Source organism: Rhamphochromis longiceps, linkage group LG13, assembly GCF_057381845.1.
Source record: "Rhamphochromis longiceps isolate RC_006_pf linkage group LG13, R_longiceps_female_GT1.1, whole genome shotgun sequence".
In the NCBI taxonomy this organism is placed as follows: Eukaryota; Metazoa; Chordata; class Actinopteri; order Cichliformes; family Cichlidae; genus Rhamphochromis; species Rhamphochromis longiceps.
Window position 1 is genome coordinate 16,403,787 of NC_140569.1, and position 20,038 is coordinate 16,423,824.

A 20,038-nucleotide genomic window follows, 5' to 3' on the forward strand; every position below is an offset into this window, starting at 1 on the left:
CACTACACTGCCGATGTAGGGGGAGCGCCACCTAAAATCTTGCATCGGGGGGCCAGATTGGTTAGGGCCGGGCCTGATACAGTGTTTAAGTCTCACACTACTTTATGGCAGTGATTGTGAGACTTTTAGCTGATACAGTGTGAAAGAACTAGCAGCCTTGTTTGGTGGTTTGTACATGTGTAAACTGTGACCGTGATGATTAATTCAGTGCCATGATGTGACTGATTTTTGCTTGCTGCATTTTTTTTTTAGAAGTAAAGACATCACTGCCCTCTGCTGACAAACCAAGTCTACTACCAAACCCTTACAGCATCACAGTGGTACAGCCAAAGGTTTGGTTATTAAGCATCACTGCAAAGTTTGAATGGCTGGCAATACATTTTACTTTTTGACCTAAAATACAGTAACCAGTCAATCAGTATCCTTGACAATGGCAGTTTAGTGAAATTCTATTCTTTTAGTGAAACTGACCAATCATTTTAAAACAATCTGAGTAATTTCAGACTTCCAGAGTTGACTTAGGTGATCAAACGTGTGATTTAATTCAAAAAGGTAAGCTTAATTTTCTTTATCAGAAAAAACTAAAAAAAAATTCTTGCCTTCATCAATGGCCAAATTATCATCTTTATGGATTTTTCAAATGGCTTTGAACAACCTGTGAACAATTTCTCTGTAATGTTATCTGCTGCACTATGTATTAACATTTTTTTTAGACAACTGTAATGTGCAAGGGTTTGTCTGCTTGAGGCAACAGATGTTGGTAATGTGGTGTGACACAAATAAAAATGTAACTAAACTTGGTTTCTTCTAAAAAAAAAAAAAAAAAAAAAAAGCATTACTGCCATATTCATATATTCACAACGCCTTTTCACCAGAATCCACTTGCGCTTGTGATCCAATAAATGGATGTGACATACACTAGAGTGTATGCCCGTTTCCTAAAGCCTTTTCATCGAGTTTGTTGCAGTTTTATGGTTGAATGAACAAAAAAAAAAAAAAACAATCCCAGTGTACATTCTCAGTATTTATTTCCTGAATCCCCTGAAAATGGCACCTTAATTATGAAACATCATGCTCAATGATGAACTATAGTGACCTTTATGTGACAAAACTACTGCAAACATAGCTTTTAGAAACAAAACTCAAGACTAGAAAAAAAAATATAGAGAAGAGATTGTACAATTGCAAGCATCATCTTTTACTTTGGTACTTAGCTGCTATGTATTATATGCCTCACATGAGCTAGCTGCTAAACATCAGATACAGTTCAGTATCTGATCATATTGGCACAATAAAAAAAATCTTTTAAAATATATATATAGCTCTTCAAAATCCAATGTAAACTCTTACAAATCTATTTTGTAAATCCATGTACTGTCATATCCGGCCAATATAGTACAAACAAAAAATATATATAAAACATGTTTTGCATAGAAAGGCAACAATATGTATGAGCTTTTCAAAGCTAGGTAAATTTTGCATTGAAAGCATTGACATGGCATGCAAGTATGCAGTGTGTGTATAGTGCATACAGATGACTCAGAAAGATTATATTTGAAGAAGCATCTGTAAAGAAGTCGACAGAACGTCTCCCTTTTTCAGTCACTGCCCCCGCAGAGCTTGAGTAGGAGTTTCTTGTAGTCTCCTGATGTGTCTCCCTGTTCAACACAGGCCAAGAAAATTAAACATCGGTCTCTTAAAAACAGATTTTAGTGGATACAGTGCTTTTGTATCATAGTGGATACTTACAGAGATCGCAGTGTACAGAGACTTGCCGTAATTTTTCAAATACTCCTGGCGAATGTCCAGCATGTCAACCTCGGAACGGGAGACCATGATCCGGATCAGAGTTTTGTCTTTTGTCCCAGCTCCCTGCACACAAAAAATAACACGCACAAAAAATGAATATGATGCTCCATCTATTTAGTAACGCATAGAAAGGGAACAGGCTGTCTCACCTTCATGGCCTTGTAGAGTCTTTCAGCAAAATATGCAGGTGTATTTTTAATGCACTTCACTAAAACAGAGAAAACCAAGTCATTACCAAGACAACAACAATATATTATTAACTGTACAAAAGCAGTTTATTTCTCTAAAACACTACAAAATGACATCTGTGAAATGGAAACAAAACAACAACAAAAAAAACTTCTTAAAAAGAAGTATCTGAATGTTATTGTGTTATGTTATTTAAATCTTATTAAACCGGACTTCCTGATGTATCCACAACAATAACAGCAAGGTGAAACAAATTAAGTAACATAAAACAAAACAAAAAAACACCCCAACAGAAAACACAACAACATCAACATCAACGTCAGGCTCAAATCTACTGTGAAATAGTAAATGTGACATTAAATATTCACATGATATTTACTCCACCACCACCTGAGCATCTACATAAAGCAATAAAGCTGAAAAATTCTTCTAAGCCCTAAAGGTGATGTTAGGTTTTGTATTGTTGATTGTCATTTATGCTTAGAAATATCTACTTATATATGCTTAGAGTTTTATAATTAGTTTTAGATTGGTAGAGGTTTGATCCTTGATAGTCTGCAAACTTTGTGTGCATTAGAGAGCACTCTGGGAGCATGGGAGAGGTCGAACCTTCTCTTATTGTTTTATGGTAGGATAAACGTGGCTATATCTGTTTTAGGCTAAGTGCCTTTTGTTTAGATGAACTGTTGGACTTCCAGACCAGCAGGTTTAGGGAAGTCATTTATGGGGTCACACTCTGACCCCACCCACACACCCACCCACACACACCCACACACACACACACACGGTACTCTTTGTCTGTATGTAGACGTCGTATGTTAATGAACCTATGCATATTCATGTAACCTCAATAAAAGAGCAGTGTTACGGGGGAGCGGACGAGAGCAACTGGGGTCAAGCGAAGGAACGGCGTTTGTCCGGTTCTCTCCCGTGCACGAGAAACATGAAGAACTCGTGTCTTGTTTTGCTGTGTAGCAAATTGTCCTTAACGCTCCAGCGAATAGGTTCAAGCTACAAACCTATCAGGTGAGGTATTGGTTGAAGCTTTAGAGCAAATTAAAAAACAAAAAAAACCCAAAAACAAAACAAAAAAAACCAAAACTGTGGCAAACTTTCAACACTGCACTGCACAAAACTCAGAATGATAACACAGAGGGGATGTGGAAAACTAATGAAAGAGTTCACAAAAAATAGAAATAATATCTAAACAAAAAAAAAAAAAAAAAAAAAAACAGGTTACTCTACCATATCTCTGTGAATTGATGGCAAAAGGGGGAGAAGGAGGAGGGCAAGACAAAACAAAGATTAAGCATTTGAAGGACCCTTGCATCTGTACAACACATTTAGCAAAGTTAACTGCAGTACAGTATTAATCCAGTAAGGCAGTTTAATAGTTAATAGTGAATCCTTTACTGCGTGCATGCCTCTACAATCATTGACCTTTTACGTAGCACACAGTCTAACTTTCCCAGCACATGGGAGTGGCTCTTTTAAGTAAAAACTTGAATAGGCGTGTGCGCATTCTTACCCACTGCCAACATGCCACTCTCAAGATCGCCAGACATTTCCCTGCCGATGCTCTTCTCAATATCCCTACCGCACATCTGCTGGTACTCCAGGAACACTACACACATAACCACAAATCCACAGGAAACAGGTAAACAGACTGAAAAGGACGCCAAAGATTTGCCTTTGTTTACTAATCCAGAATTTATACCTGCTCTGAGATGGGATTTGCTCCTGGCACATAAAATGGCATTGAATTTGGACTCATCTGTTCCCAGTTTGTTTTCTCCAGCAGCATACAGGGCCTGTTTAGACAAAAGCCAGGTGTGACAAACTGAATGTCCTTGCACTCAAAGAAATCAAGGATTGACCATTTTAAGACATGCAGGTGAATCACTGAACATAAGTCAACAACATGAAATCCGGAGGTTTTACCTGAGCATCTTGTTTAGCCAGCGAGATGTCGACATTTTCTCGTTCATCCCGATTACCCTGCAAAACAGAGAGCAGCACATTTCCTAGTACAAATTCGAAAGTAGTTTCTAACAAAAGCAGGTGGTGCACAAGTGTTTCACAACTATACCTGAGCGAGAGAGACCAGGAGCCTGCGGAAGTGGCCTGAGGTGTCTCCACTAATTGAATCCTCCAGTGACTTCTTGTATTCTGATATGGCAAATATGATGTTTTTTTTAAACATATCAAATGTGAGAAAAATATCAAATGTGACTAAATTTCTCAGATCAATATACTACAAACAGCTATCTGGGAATATTTTGTAGCCCAGATTAGTGACAAAGGGGAAAATGGGACACAAGTAGATAAATATAAAGAGCTAAAAGAGCAAACAGTGAATGATTAAGTAATTAAAATAATACCCTTATTTTATATGTTTTGATATTAGAATTGCGACAGCTTTCTTGCTATCAAATCAGAATTTATAGGCGTTATCGTGCTACCCACATCTAAATACACTAAGCTTATCCTCTATGCAATCAATCTCAGTGGTGTCATGCTGTGAGACTAAGGTTAAGAGAGCAGTGAGGAAAAGCAGCATTTAAAAAAAAACAAAAAAAACCCTCAAGCATCAAACCTTGTTTGTAAATACGGTTAATCTCCTTGATTTCAGCATTGGAGCGAGAAGACAGGATCTCAATTAGACAGGCCTCATCAGTTCCAGCTCCCTATTAAGAGGACAGAATAATGCTATCATAAGAACCTCTTTGTCTGGATTGCAGCAGCCTGTGTATGTCTTTTCAATGAGCATGCATTCAGACCTTCGTTATGATGCGACACACCAACATGCATTTTCTCAGTATTTACCTTTATGGAACTGTTGAGTTCAGAGGCATCAAACTCAGTGGGGGTCTTCAGCATGGCCATGACGAGCTTCCTGAAATCCCCAGACAGTTCTGAGTGCAGATCCTTAATCAGATCCTGAAAGCGGGGATGGTTCAAAACCATCGTTAACTGCTCCTTGAAAATTTTGCTGCAAAACACTCCACTGTGGCCTAACAACAATCAGCTTTAAGGACATTCAATCCCCTCTGAATCTGACCGGCACGATAGACTATGTGCACGTTAGCATATGCTACTTCCGGTGTGGAAACTCCTGTGGGGAGCTTTGTTTCCGGTGTCCTATTCGCGCCTTGTTTAGGGTCCAAAACAAGTTAAGCAAATGAATGAATCAAGCGGCGATTTACATTTCTATAGATGTCTTGGGGATTTACCCAATTTATCTGTAAATGATGTCCATCGACTTGTCGATATTTTTTCCCCCGCGCCTCAGAGCAAAAGAGAAAAGGGATTCAAATTTTATATTTCTCAGTATCTGTAAACAGCGGTCCCTGGTTTATCGCGGGTGTTATGTTCTAAAAATAACCAGCGATAGGTGAAATCAAGTAGCCAATTTTATTTTTTGATGGTGCAAAACGTTTCGTCGACATACAGTACTGCACTTCAGAGTCACACTGCTAGCGATCGATGCAGCGATTCTGTACTGTACAGGAGAGACGTCACGGAGGAGATCGTCTGCAGCGATCAGGACGCAGGACACAATGTAACGTAAAAATAAGCATGCAAACTTGCACTAAAAAAAAAAAATCTGCGAAACAGCGAGGTGAAAGGTGAACTGCGTTATAGCGAGGGACCACTGTAATTTTGAAGATAAGTCACAACATACCCTTCGTAAATACTAATGTATAGAAACCGTTACCAGCAATCATTCATTTTTTGTGTGGCTTTTTTCACGGTTTGTTGACATGCTGTGTAGGTGTGTACTTGACTAGCTGATATCGACATAAAGGGGAAACATCTGGTTTGACTATTCTTCACCTGTAGTTTGAATGCTGAACATTTGCCTGTTTAAATCATAAGACCAGTCACTATACAGAGATGTGCTTCTGAATGTGGACGATGTGTCTTCTGATTTTGTAATGCAGTTCTGCTTGTGTTGAGTGATGTAAACAAGTGATCGATCTAAACTGTTTAAACGTCAAAATTGATCATTCGACTTTTTATGACACAACAGTGGTGAGTGTTCCCACCTTCTGCTCTTTGTAACTTAACGCGATCTTTCCGTTTTCAAGTTTTGGACATGATTTTCGAGTATATCTTCGCAGTAGTGATTGACCGCAAAGTAAAGCTACCGGAAATGTACAACCCCACATCCGGTCTCAAACCAGGAAGTTAGCATTTTCTCGTGCACATGGTCTATTAGCATGATTTACCTACTGCTATGTAATGAGACAAAGTCATGTTTCTATTTTGGCAAATTGTTTGTATACACAGTACTAAGAGAAAAAAAAAGAAAAAAAGAAAAAGGCATTAGTTATGAGAATCGTTACCTTGCCATAGGCGGTTTTGTAAGACCGGAGCAAAGGAACGCGCTGTTTGTTGGACCGACTCCCGAGCAACTCAATGATGGCTTGCTCATCAGTTCCTGCACAGACAAGCCAGAGATGTCAAGTCAGGCACAGATCAATTAAAAAAAAAAAAAAAAAAAAAAAAATTGGCTTCTTCTCACATTTAATTCACACTATGAATGAAATGAAAATGGCATAGAAAAGAAGAAAACTAGGGCTGTGTTGAGCTAATGACAATAAATGACTTCACTAGGGGTGCAACGATACACAAAATTCACGGTTCGGTTCGATACTTTGGTGTCACGGTTCGATATTTTTTCGATACAAAAAAATGTTCATGCCCTTTTAATTTGTCATTTATTAAAAATTATAAATATATATTTTAACTCAAAAGTACAGTTTTTAAATTTAATGTTGCTGAAACAAAAGTAATTAAAAAAAAAAAAAAAAAAAAAATATATATATATATATATATATATATATATATATATATATATATATATATATATATATATATATATATATATATATATATATATATATATATATATATATATATATATATCTATCTATCTATCTATCTATCTATCTATCTATCTATCAGGGGTCTCAAAATTTCAAAATCCCTGGTAGCCCTTCGGGCAGGGACTCTTCAGTTTTTGGTAGCCCAATAACCCGAATTTAAAAAAAAAAAAAAAAAAAAAAAGAGAGCAATTTTTTGATTGATGTTTTGTTTCCTTTACAATATTATACGTTAAAGTATAATATTGTAAAGGAAACAAAACATTAATCAAAAAATTGTTGAAAAACAAATTGCAACATTGTATAAAAATTACAATCATCAACTCAAATACTTGGTTCTAATTGAACAGAAATTTCTATGAACTTGTAAGAACTGTGTAGGACATGAATCAGTCTGTGTCAGATCCTGAATTTGAAATTTCCACCGAAGTCACGGGTAAGAGGCAAGTGGAACCAAGATCGAGGCCATTTGCTTTTTGAAGTTTGCAAAGACTGCTAAATTTTGCCAGTGGTAGTTCACTCTTTGCAACATAGTACACTGTTCTAAACAGATTTTTCAGGTTTATTTTTAGTATGTTATTTGCAATTGGTGTTTGTTCTGGGAAAGATATTGCAGACTGAGCAATAATGCATTTCTTGCATTTCTCATGGGTTCTAATGGGGGCCTTTCTTAAAATGACTGGTCCCAGTAACAAAGGCGCTTGTCGACTCAGAAATCGAGAGAAAACCAACAACACACCCGGCAGAACATTATGTTATTTACACGGGTGCACATAAGTGGTCCGCATGTGTGCATTCGCTGTCAAAATAAAAGACGCGCACCAGAAGTTGCAACGCGCGTTTGCGTCCATATAAAAAGCACTGTTTTTGTCCGCTAGAGTGGGATTTTCACGGCACATTCCGCACCACATCTCTGTGTGTTCATCATTTGTTTGAAGCCAGCTCACGTCCTGCAACCACTTTTCCGAGGATACGCGCTTCTTTTGTGGTTCGGATTCCATCTGACATTTCTTTGGAGGTGGAGGAACACCAAAGTAATTGCTTAAAGGAGCTTCTTCGACATCTTTAAGAGTTTTAAACAAATGTCTGTCCTCCTCCAGAAAATCTTATGTATGCAAACACGCGTTGCAACTTCATATCTTGTGTGCGTTTTTTGTTTTTCTTTTTGACAGCGAATGCGCACCTGCGGACCACTTATGTGCAGCCCCGATTATATAGCTCGTCATATTGCAGCCACAGAAATTCTTTTGTCCATGAAACCATAAAGCTGCACTTTCTTTTTGCCTTGTAGTCTGATTTGTCATAACTTTTCCGTTTTGTGGTAAGCTTTTCTTTGTGTCACTTCTTCACCCTGACCTGTCTTATTTGGCTCACCAGGGGCCCGTTCTTCGTACGTCACTTACTACATCCAAGATCAAATAACACATCCAAGACCAAATCATCGCGCTAACTGTGAGCTCGCTAATCCGGTTCTCCGAACACACCTGCTGTTGACGATTAGTACAGCTGGATGAAGTAATGTGAGATCACTGGGTATCGTAAAAGGGGCTACGCATCGATAGTAGAAACATTGATCGGCAACCCTCTGATTGGTCGGCGCAAATGTCGAAGGAGCGTGCTCGGTATTTTTCGGCAGCAGAGCAAGAACTCTTGAGTGAGGGATTTCAGGAGTTTCAGAGTTTAATCAGAACGCAAGGGAACACTGCAAAGGCTGCAAAAGCAAGGAGAGAGGGCTGGCAGAAAGTTGCTGACAAATTAAACTCGTAAGTGATTTAATAATAACAATAACAATGGAGTGGATTGATATAGCGCTTTTCAAGGCACCCAAAGCGCTTTACAATGCCACTATTCAGTCACTCTCACATTCACACACTGGTGGAGGCAAGCTACGGTTGTAGCCACAGCTGCCCTGGGGCAGACTGACAGAAGCCAGGCTGCCATATCGCGCCATCGGCCCCTCTGGCCAACACCAGTAGGCGGTAGGGTAGATTTATTATATTACACTATATTATCCAATATTATATTACATTATATTATGTTATATTATATCCCCTTCCACATTAGAGCCACAACAGGACCCACTAGAACATGGGAACAAGTAAAAGTGAAATATAAGAATATTCCACAGAATGGTAATATTTATCACTTATATTGCTTTTCGTCTCTTGGAAAGAGACCCTGAAATAATCTGTTTGTTTGTTCATAACAGCAACCAAGAAAAGGGCAGAGCAAAAAAAGACAGGTGGTGGTCCTGCACCCCCTCGTCAACAAGTTGGTTAAGTAAATAATACCCTCGCGGGAAAATCGATATCTCTCTATGAGCACACTGTCGCGCTGAGCTAAAGGATCCTGTCTATCCCGCAATATACGCTGAATTCTGAGGACTCCCCTTATCAATCTTGCACCTTCCGCAATGGGCTGCTCGCGTATACGGACAGGACATGGCTGCGACAGGCTTCCCAAATCCACCTTCGCTTTTATAGCCGTGGTCTCTCATCTTGATTACACGAAGTAATTTGCAATTGCTACTCTGAAATATGAATTACATCTGTAATAATCACATACATGTAATAGAATGTTAATAGTACATTTCCCTTTTTTAGGAAATGACCTGTATGTATCTGTGTGAAATCAATAAAAGGATCAGGTGCTGCATTATCTTTGGTTACATTGATGTTATTTATTTATGGTGAAACAGTGGTGGAATATCGCTGTTGCTTTCGTATAAATGAAGCGGACATACCTGAGTGGCCGCGATCTAATCCTGTTTACATAAAGTAAACCTGCTACCGAGCAGGTTTACGCTTACGGCTCTGTTGCTACGACAGCAAGTCCCGGATGAGCTTCGGGGAACCGAACGATCCAAGATCACGCGAAATCGTCAACAATCAAATCCAGCTAACTTACTTAGCGAGGTACGAAGAACGGACCCCAGAACTAAAATATATATCCTGCTGCTTTTACACACGCACACACACACATAACGGTCAGCGATTCTCTGCGCGATCAACCGCTCACATGTTTAAGCTTGCTGCGGGAGATTTCACTTGTCATGTTTGCATAGTAAGCTAACGATTGATAAGACGATGTCAGAGGAATTGGTGCGCAAATTATCATCACTCACCAATCAGTACTGTCGCTCTCTATACACAGTTCGCCTGATTGCAAAGTGAAAGCAAAAAAAACAAGCGCAAATTCAAACGCGATTTCAATATGTCACATATTGACAGTGGCTCCCCGATGCCAATGACATAATTACCCAGCTACATTTCCAAAAGAATGCAAAAGCATTGACATATATTTTTCCTTCCTACAATAGCCCGACGGGCAGGGCAGAGATAGATTTTGGTAGCCCGACTGGAAAAAAAAAAAATCGCTAGCCCCGGGACGTCGGGCTAGCGATTTTGCGAGCCCTGTATCTGATTGAGGAATCACTCATCTTTGAAAAAGAGAGTTTATTACAGAGAAATGGCTCTTTCCAAAATAAAAGCTATACTATACGCTTCTTCTGGGCTATATTCTCAGCAGCATATTGTAGCGGGTCAGGGCTGTTCGGGGTTCTGTTTGTACAGTTATGTTTTGTTTATGTTGCCATAGTGACGGGTGACGCCCTCTCGCTGCGACGGTGCGTCCTTCCGGGGTCAGAGGGCGCCCTGTGTGTTGTTGTTGTTGCTGTGCGGTTGCCGCGCTGAGCAGTTAGCTAGCGGCAGTGTTCTTCTGCAGATGTCAATAAACGGCTGTGCTCCCTGGCTAGCTCACGGGAAGCAAGACCAAACGATACCTCCGTCTCCTCCTTGTCTGAGCTCGCCACATTGGTGTCAGAAGTGGGATGATGGTGGCACCCCATGTTCTGACCCGAGTGACTTTTCCCCCGCCGGTCGTGACCAGCCGGTGCGCCAAAATAAGGCACCTGGACATTTGCAGGACTTTGTGTGGGGTAATGGGGTCGTCGGGGACGACTGACCCCTTAGGTGGGGGCTATGTAGCGGGTCAGGGCTGTTCGGGGTTCTGTTTGTACAGTTATGTTTTGTTTATGTTGCCATAGTGACGGGTGACGCCCTCTCGCTGCGACGGTGTGTCCTTCCGGGGTCAGAGGGCGCCCTGTGTGTTGTTGTTGTTGTTGCTGTGCGGTTGCCACGCTGAGCAGTTAGCTAGCGGCAGTGTTCTTCTGCAGATGTCAATAAACGGCTGTGCTCCCTGGCTAGCTCACGGGAAGCAAGACCAAACGACACCTCCGTCTCCTCCTTGTCTGAGCTCGCCACAATATTAAACATATCAGGTCCCCATAAGGAGAATCATGTGCTAACGGCTGTCTAAATGACTCGGGTAAAGTTTGTAGCATGCATGCTTGTTGTTTTTGTCCACTTGTCTTTGCACTAGGATGATGTCGGTGTAAATGTGCAGTCATATTCGTTGTGTTCCCACTAGTGCTGTCAGCGTTAATCTCGTTGAAATGACTTTAACGAGCTACCCCTGATCGCCCCGTGTGTGGGGCTAGACGGCCAACACGTTAACGAGCTAACTGTGCTAACACACTAGTTCCCACCCATGTAATTGAGCATTGCGTGGCACATCCAACATACTGTTTTACTTTAGTCTAGGGCTGCCACAAACGATTATTTTGATAGTCGACTAGTCACCGATTATTTTTGCGATTAGTCGACTAATCAGATCATCATCCATTGGACGTAAAACGTACAGCTTATTGCACCAGCAGCATCTGCTCTTATATAACTATCATTAGCTTACAGCTTTAAGTGTTTAAGGTCTGTGCTAACTAAAAATAAAGACAAGATGATAGTTTATTAAATTTTAATGAAATTTGCAGATTGTTTCGGTGAAGTTTAATAAACTCCTTGCTATCTAAAATATAACAGGACACCGGAGTAAATTCTCCAGCATCTCACACTTCTGATAATCAGCTGTCTGCTTGATGTTTATTCAGCTGTGTAAAAACTATAACTTTAATCTCAGCCAAACAGATTTACTCAGGAACAATACTAAAAAAAAAAGCCAAACAATAACATTGTTAAGTTATCTAAGTGACTTATATTTAGGGATGGGTACCGGTGTCCGGTGCCATGATGGCACCGGTTCTGACATAAACGGTAGTAACCAGACCGAAAAGCAGCGCACATTTCGGTGCTTTATTTCGGTGCTTTTTTTTCCTGAGCTGTGATACACTTCTAGCCAATCATTTTACGTTTCCGAGGATAGTAGGCGGGGCCAGGTACGTACGTTCTGTTAGAGCAGAGCTACAGATTAAAAATGTCCAAGGCTAAGCAGTCAAAGTCTGGCTGTACTTCATAGCAAAATATGCAAACTCAGCAGCCTGCAACAAGTGCTTTAAGCTGATACTGTGATACTGTCAAAGGAGGTAACACCAAGAATCCGATTAAACAGCTGGCGACGCATAGCGTTTTTTTTTTAAAAGCCCAGAAATGCGCCGTATTTGATAGCGTGCTGCGAGACCTCACACCGTGCACATCTACTGCGGGTGGGTTGCCTGTTATGCAACATCCCCCAAAAACACGAAGAGGAGAGTCCTGGCCCCTAGCCCTGCCAGTGTAGCAGAAATGATGACGGATGATGATGGACGGATGGTTTTTGGACCAATTTTGTGTTCTCCATTCTTTAAGCACCGGTTCGAGCACCGTTTAAGCACCGGCACCGTTTCAAAAGTACCGATTTGGCACCGGTATCGGATAAAACCTAAACGATACCCATCCCTACTTATATATCATGTTTAACCTGAGTAGCGAAAGATGGCGGTGGGTTTGAAAACGATTTGCCGGGAGTCCGGTGTTCTCACGGCTCTAGTGAGCCTAGCCCCCGGCTCGCTATCAAGCTAGTGGGTAACAGACGTCTCCGAAAACGTCGGAGCGCTTTTGAAAATATGTGGTGTCTTGATAAACTGAGCAGATATTTGAGGTTTACACAGCTACATTCTCGCCTGAAAATATGTTAAACGTTTATTTTGTGACCCAGAAAGAATAATAAGAGTAATATTAAAACTAACTAGCTGCCGCCATTGTTGGAAACTGAGCTGGGCTGCGCTATGAATTCTGGGACGCTGCTGCTTCTTCTTCGGGGTTTAACGGCAGCTGGCATCCTTGTACATGCAGTGCTGCCATCTTCTGTTTCAGTCCGTTATTACACTCTTAAATCCTACTACTTATTCCTGCGTCTTGTGGGATCTTACAAAGCTTCAAACGACGCGTCGACTATTAAATCAGTCGTCGACGATTTTGATAGTCGACGTAATCGTGACTAGTCGACTAATCGTGGCAGCCCTACTTTAGTTCATGACGGGCTTACCTTCAGGGTCATACGTCACATGAAAACCAAAATAATTCCAAACGCCAGATCTGAATGAGGGTGGGGGAGGTTCAATTTGCCATGTTGCAAGGAGAGCTTAACTTCTGTCTCGCTAGCTTGCCCTGCGCTCTTCCTTCTGAGGATGCTGTCTGTGTTGAACGCTCAGTGGATCTGCGCTCGACAGTGCAGCATAGGCGGAGTAGTCGAACGCAGATTCACTGAGCGCTCAACACAGACAGCATCGTCAGAAGGAAAGTTGATAAAATAAATTACAAATTTTGTATTGTTCGATACATATGCGTACCGAACCGAAAGCACTGTATCGAACGGTTCAATATCGATACGAGTATCGTTGCAGCCCTACTATTCACCCATAGTTTTAAAAAGGCTACCCTGCTAAACATGTGCTTATTTATCAGGCTGTGAATCAGGTAAAATATTAAATGGGATTATTCCCAGAAGAACAAACAGAACACAGTTTCCCAAATGTACAATATCCAGAGTGTCTTGCCTATTTGCCTATTTTCTGGGATGTTTAAGCTGCACAAGATAGAACAATTTACATAGTCAGACAGTATAAAGCTTTTCAAATTCCCCCCACCTAAACTGGAAAGTTTCTCTGTTCTTGCTTAAAATAGAGTTTATTCTTCCTGATCAGAGTCTATGTCCATAACACTCACCAAAGCCCTTCATGGCCTTCCTCAGGACCTCCGCATCTTTGAGAGGGTCAGCTCCAGGAAAGTCCTTGATTGTTCCCCTGAATCCTCTCTGGAACAGGTTAATTTGAACTAGGGTTATTAAGTTAGTTTTGCAACACTGCACTGTAAATACAAAGTACATTAAACACATTCAGAGAGGAATAACAAGAATACATTTAATTGTTTTTAAACAAATAAGTTAAAAAAACAACAACAAAAAAAAAAAAAAAAAAAATTACTCTTACATTGATAGGTGGAGCTATTGGCATGGCTCCTCCTCCACCATAGGCTGGCATGGATGGATTTGCTGATGGGGCATTTGGGTACCCAGGCATAGGTGCTGGTGCTCCTCCATAACCTGGCATGGATGGGTTGGGTGATGGTGCACCCGGGTATCCAGGCATTGGCTGGCCAGGCTGACCAGGGTAACCCATTGCTGGACCCTGGTTTTGTTGTGGTGGCATGGTTCCTCCTGGCTGTGGGTACAGGCCACATGACTGTTGGTTAGGGATGGGGCCACCAAACCCACCAGGTTGAGGGGCAGGTTGGTAGCCCCCAGGGACTTGGGCAAACATGGACGTGTTTGGAGGAAACCCCCCCATGGCTCCAGAGATCTGGTTAGCCTGTGATTTGGAAATATTGTCATCCCATAACATGTGCACAGATTCTTGAAGATTTTTTAATTTTTAATACAGGTAGCTGGTCACACCTTTTTTGGTTACACTTGTTTGTCAAATTACCATGATTAAAATAAATATTTCCAAGTAAATACTCAAACTGAGTTCAATATTCCTGGTGTTTATACATGATATCCTCCTAAGACCCAACACTTCATTTTTGTTTTCCTTTTTTGTTTGGGCAGGCATGAGTCTGAGACCTCTCCGTCAAATACTATTTATGCAATCTGTATTATTCCTCTGTACCGGCGAGGGGATATCATGGGCTTTCTATTTTTTTTAGTGTCCTTACTAACAGACATCTGGACTTACTACTTTACATTTTCAATCTATGTACATACTTTAGGAAGCAGATGGCAGAGTGAGGCAAAACCTTTATTCAGAAATGTGGAAGGGCAGTTAAATTAAATACACAGTATTTGTTAGCCATGATGGACTTGTGTGGTTTGTCTGTTAAGTCCTCTGTTTTTTGTTAAACTTACATTTCAGTAATCAGATGGGGTTCTGTCATCTAACCATTTTTATATATTACACCACATCATTCGGTCATGAAATAAAACCTGAACAATTTTAACCCCTCCCGGAAAAAAAAATGCTCCATTGAACCACTAATAACATTTATAGTTCTGGGTCTCAGGAGGATATAAAGAAGAATCCAAAGAAAGTGTGGCCAAGCTATTAAAATGTCATTGCATACATCTGACAGACCAAATAAAAAGAAAATGCATGGGGAAAGTCAAAGAGTAAAAAAAAGGGCATTGGTATCTTTAAGAACAATACACAGAAATTAAGTTTATGACTGCTTTTCATGCAGGAAAAATGGAAAAAAAACAGGTAAGGGAAAAAAAAAAAAGCAATAATGCTGAGAATTTAGGGAGACGTATTTTGAAACCATCTTACCGTAAAGTGAAAGTGCGTGATATTCCATTAATGGCGTGTAATTCTAACTTGAATATTTAAGGCAAAAATCCAGTGATCATGCATTAAACAAAATTTTACAAATTTCTGGGATGTATATTTTGAGATCAAACTTACCATGCCAGGATTGTATCCAGGGTTGGATAAGCCATCAAGACCAATGGAGGGATATCCACCTGTAGGCCCTCCACCCCAGCTGCCTGCACAAGTTAACAAAGAAGAAACTATTCAGGAAATTTAAGGAACTGCACTTGCTCCTTGTTTTCATTTAAAGCTCATTTTGAGATTCTACGGATCATTTTAAAATTTGCATGTGGGATGAATAACGCCAACAGCTGGAACGCAGAAATGCTGACCAACTACGAGTCCGTTCATATTCTTCGATTTTAGATATGACGGTACTCCTTCCATGAGTAATGTCCTTCAAGTCATGTTGTTTGTTTTTAGGTGATGTCATCTTTTATTGTCCTTAATGGTCATCACTGCTGTTAGATATACACTTTAATTTTCCTTTATCATATCATTTTCCTCTTTCTGTTGTAATGGAATTTCCGAAGCAATTTGTAAACACTGTTGTCAAAGGTTAAAGGACACATAAACAAAGTTATGAACTCCAGTCCATTAAGTATAAATTCTCATGATCCCAGTTGCCTGCAAACACCACTTAACTGAAAGTAGGCACCATTTCACATTAACCAAAACACATGTTAATAAAAAGATTAAGATCACTTTCATGTCTGAATGATAAATATGAAGCTACAGCTAGCAGCTCGTCAGATTGGCCTCGGATAAAGACTGACTATTGAGCCTGTAATAAGCAAATCTTCAAATCAGCAATTATATGAAAAGTTGTATAAATGTTACTTCTTTTCTTTCCAACTTCTTTGCATTCGGCTTAATGTTAAGTGACAGGCAATCATTTTAATTTATTTAATACATCAGTAAGATATGAAAATGATATTTATTAGTTGGCCGTGTTGCTGTATGTGTCATTGTCACATACAACAACAGTTAATTTGTGTATATACGGTGCAGAGCTGTGTATCGTTGTGCAAACAGACTTGTTTTGTGTGCAGATTTCCTGAAGATAAAATTAGATCACATTCAAGGTCTGCTGGACTCTGAACAGGAGACCAAATGACTCATCCGCTTCAGTCATTACAGTCAGAGTTTGACAGGACATAACGATAAACACATTTAACTGATGGATTAATCCATCAATCAACAGCAGCAACCAGCGCTACATGCTAAGATTTAACAACCTTGCTGCAGAAAGTAGAATTATATACATCACAAAATCTTTACAAAGAAATGAATCTTCTCTTTACTTAAGTGTGCAAAAGTGTGCACTGACTTTAACAGTCCTGCACAGTGGCTCACCTTGAGGTGGTGCCTGTGGGTAACCTCCAGCCTGTGGTGGGTAACCTCCAGCTTGAGGTGGATATCCTCCTGCCTGTGGTGGGTAGCCTCCAGCTTGAGGAGGATAGCCACCCGGCTGTGGGGGGTAACCTCCCGCTTGGGGAGGGTAAGCACCTGGTTGTGGAGGGTAAGCCCCAGGCTGAGGTGGGTATCCTCCTGCCTGTGGGGGATATCCTCCTGCCTGAGGGGGGTATCCTCCTGCCTGAGGGGGGTATCCAGGGTAGCTCATTGCTTTAAACATAAAACAGAGCAGTCAAAGGGATGCCCACCATACAACATAACCTCTTACAAATAATAAGAATCTGCAGCATCATTATCATTTTGTGCAGCTGCCTCCATTAAAAAGTACATCATCTGTTGAAAATGAAAAAGAAAAGTAAAAGATCAAACGTTTATGTGAACTGCACCTTTAAGTAATATGCAAATGATGCAATGTGCATCGCATTTCTAAACAGAGTCATTATAGTTTAGCATTTTCAAATGAGGTTTTATTATTTACTCTAACATGGAGCAGAAAATGGAAGATGAATGTTACGTTTGAGTGTTTTTGTCTTGAGTTTAATTTCGGTTAGCCCCCTGGAGCCGATTTGCTCTTTCAGTTTTGTTTTTACCGTTTTATATGTTACTGAAGTTTTTATTACTTCCGGGTTTGTTTGTTTTTTTAAATAATTATTACATAAATGGTATTTCCACAATGTAGTGGTTTACACATTTGTGTAACAAGCAAAATGTCCCCAATTAAATTCATCAACCAGTATAAAAATCTGCCAAATCAAACATGTGAAACTACCAGCTGTAGTGAAGGGACCAGCTGAAAGGATCTTCTGTTACGCAGAGGTTCTTTGTCAGAGGCAAGATTTGAATTCCTGGATATTAGTTAATTATTTAGCATTACAATAAAGCACAAGACTCTGTGAAAACAGTTGACTCACAATCATGTGCGTCTAAGTCTCAAAAAAAAAAAAAAAAAAAAGTAAAACTAAGTACATTTCCTCATTTTTTAGTTAGTTTGCCCTCAAAATCTAGTTTTCTTGTACATTTTACTTACCTTTAGTTGGCTTTACTAGCAATAACTTGTGGTGTTGTTAATACCACATTTAAAAGTTTTAAAATCTGTATGCTTTATGTTTGTAATCTTTTGTTGAAATGAACTTCTGACCTGAGAACCTATAACTGTGAAAAGGTAATGACTATGTGTTGCCTTGGTTTCCTGGTTTGGAGTGTGTGGTTACACCGTTGCTGCTGCTGCATGTTAAAATCGTGTGAACTACTATTCAAGGCAAGTTCACACGTTTAAAACTAAAAAAAAAAAAAATAAACAAAAGTTTTTAAAATGTTTACAACACCTCAGTAAAGCACGTTAATTTTGCTGCTTTTCTGAATTTAACAATGATGTGCTTTAATTGGCTTCTGGTCTAATATTTGCACAATGCTTGTTTGTATAGTGATACTACAGGTTTTATAGCCGATTTATATCCCTGACCCCAAACTGTCTTTCACTGTTAACCAAGCCATGCACAATTGAAGAAACTCATTTTACGTTTCTTTCTTCCCTTAAGATGAATTGAACTAGTCTTTTTCTAGTCGCCATTAACTTTTGCTAATGTAGCAATGTAGAGGCCATGGTCATGGAAACCTAATGAAGGACAGACTCTTCATTCCATAGTCATGTGATCACAGATACTTTTAGCTCAGTGGTGGGATGGTAAGGAAACTTTCATTTTGGTTAGGCATAGTATGAAAAGCTTGTCCTCCAGCAGGCCCATTTATTCCGTGGTAAAACTGACTCCAGTTGACTTAACTGGAACAGTCTTCACTGCTTTTATGCACTGAGGATGAAAACAAGCTGCTACTGCATCTGAATAAGCACACAGGGCAAGAAAGATACTCAGGGAAATGCAGAGGTCAAATTAGAATATTTTATCTTAAAAACAACACAGCACACGTCATTATCTTAAACTACTGCTGATGTCCAGCTCAGAAACACTGATGCTGAGTATTAAGGTTAAGGTCTTCGTGTACAAACATGAGTAAATACGGTTTAGTTTCAAATCTGTCTTAAACACATTTAAATGTTGTTCAGGGGGAACACATCTGACTGTTTTCCCCTGCAAATTGTAAGCAGTCACATCTCCATATATGTTCTTTTAAGGGTTTGCGGTCTTTAAAAAAAGTGACTGTTAATATTGGGAAATCGTAACATACGCAGTTTACTCGCTTTATAACTTAGGCGACTTTTGGACCGGTTAAACATCGTGACCAGTGTTATAATATGCTAAAAATCTACTATGACAGTCCTCGGAAACCAACCTTTGGCTCGCTAATTATAAAATACATACAGCCATGCTTTGGGCCTGCGTTAATAATTTTAGAGAGCTCGCAAGTTAAACTGGCTCCCAACTGTATTTACATAGAGTAGCCATATCCGTCTAATCCATTGAAGGCTCGCTCGCTTCCCGCATTAAGCTAACTAACTACAAATAAATATAACAAAATATCAAGCAACAAAAACGAAACTACGACCTGCGTGTGTACTTTCTAGCTTTCCTCGACTGAGCTAAAGGCAAAGGTATGTCTGTAATAACGTTGACAGAGCAGCTAGCGACTGCTTCGAGAAGACAAGCAGCTCGGTAGACGTCAAAGCAGCAAAACGCCTTAAAAAACGACACCACGATCCAGCTCAGGTATAACCTTTACTAACCTATCAATCAACGCTTTAGTCTGTGTAGGAAGCTGTTTTCGCTTTTAGCACTTACTTTAGTTTTCTTGCAGTCTCTTCCTGGAAGCTTGTATTTCTTCGACTAGCTTGGTTGTATTTAAGTGGTGTGGGTGGGACGCAGAGTTTCCATTCAAGGTTCCCACCCATCTCTCTCTCTCTCTAGCCGTCCTCTTTCACAACGCCTATAAACAAAAACGAATTACTCCCTGCTGGACGTATATGTGACCTATGGTGACTTAATGGAAAACATGACAGCTATTATTTCACAAAAGGTATGTTGTTTGACTGATGTGTTCCTGGAAGGTAACACCCTACTCAGGTAAGAATATCTGAGTGTATGACTGAGTTAATCCCCTTTCTTTGTACATTTCTTTTTATTTTCTTGGAGCTACAAGAAAATGT

General features: G+C 40.0%; 1 protein-coding gene across 1 annotated transcript; it reads right to left on the reverse strand.

The window, feature by feature from the left end:
* Positions 1–1,011: 1,011 nt before the first annotated feature.
* Positions 1,012–19,804, reverse strand: anxa11a (annexin A11a). Its single transcript, XM_085427997.1, has 15 exons — positions 19,674–19,804; positions 16,879–17,148; positions 15,616–15,698; positions 14,149–14,379; positions 13,886–13,973; positions 6,348–6,442; positions 4,825–4,938; positions 4,595–4,685; positions 4,088–4,167; positions 3,940–3,996; positions 3,716–3,809; positions 3,527–3,622; positions 1,959–2,017; positions 1,750–1,872; positions 1,012–1,658 (listed from the first exon to the last, which is right to left on the reverse strand). Exons 2-15 carry the CDS (start codon positions 17,144–17,146, stop codon positions 1,599–1,601), a joined length of 1,539 nt encoding a protein of 512 aa, XP_085284123.1. The 5' UTR covers positions 17,147–17,148; positions 19,674–19,804; the 3' UTR covers positions 1,012–1,598.
* Positions 19,805–20,038: the final 234 nt, after the last annotated feature.

Bases quoted from the DNA above. Each gene is read 5' to 3' on its own strand.
- anxa11a (XM_085427997.1), bottom strand. From the start codon at position 17,146: ATGAGCTACCCTGGATACCCCCCTCAGGCAGGAGGATACCCCCCTCAG. The intron at 3,997-4,087 runs GTATAGTTGTGA...TCTGTTTTGCAG, and splicing joins TCCTGGTCTCTCTCGCTCAG to GGTAATCGGGATGAACGAGA. The intron at 3,623-3,715 runs GTATAAATTCTG...TTATGTGTGTAG, and splicing joins CAAATCCCATCTCAGAGCAG to TGTTCCTGGAGTACCAGCAG.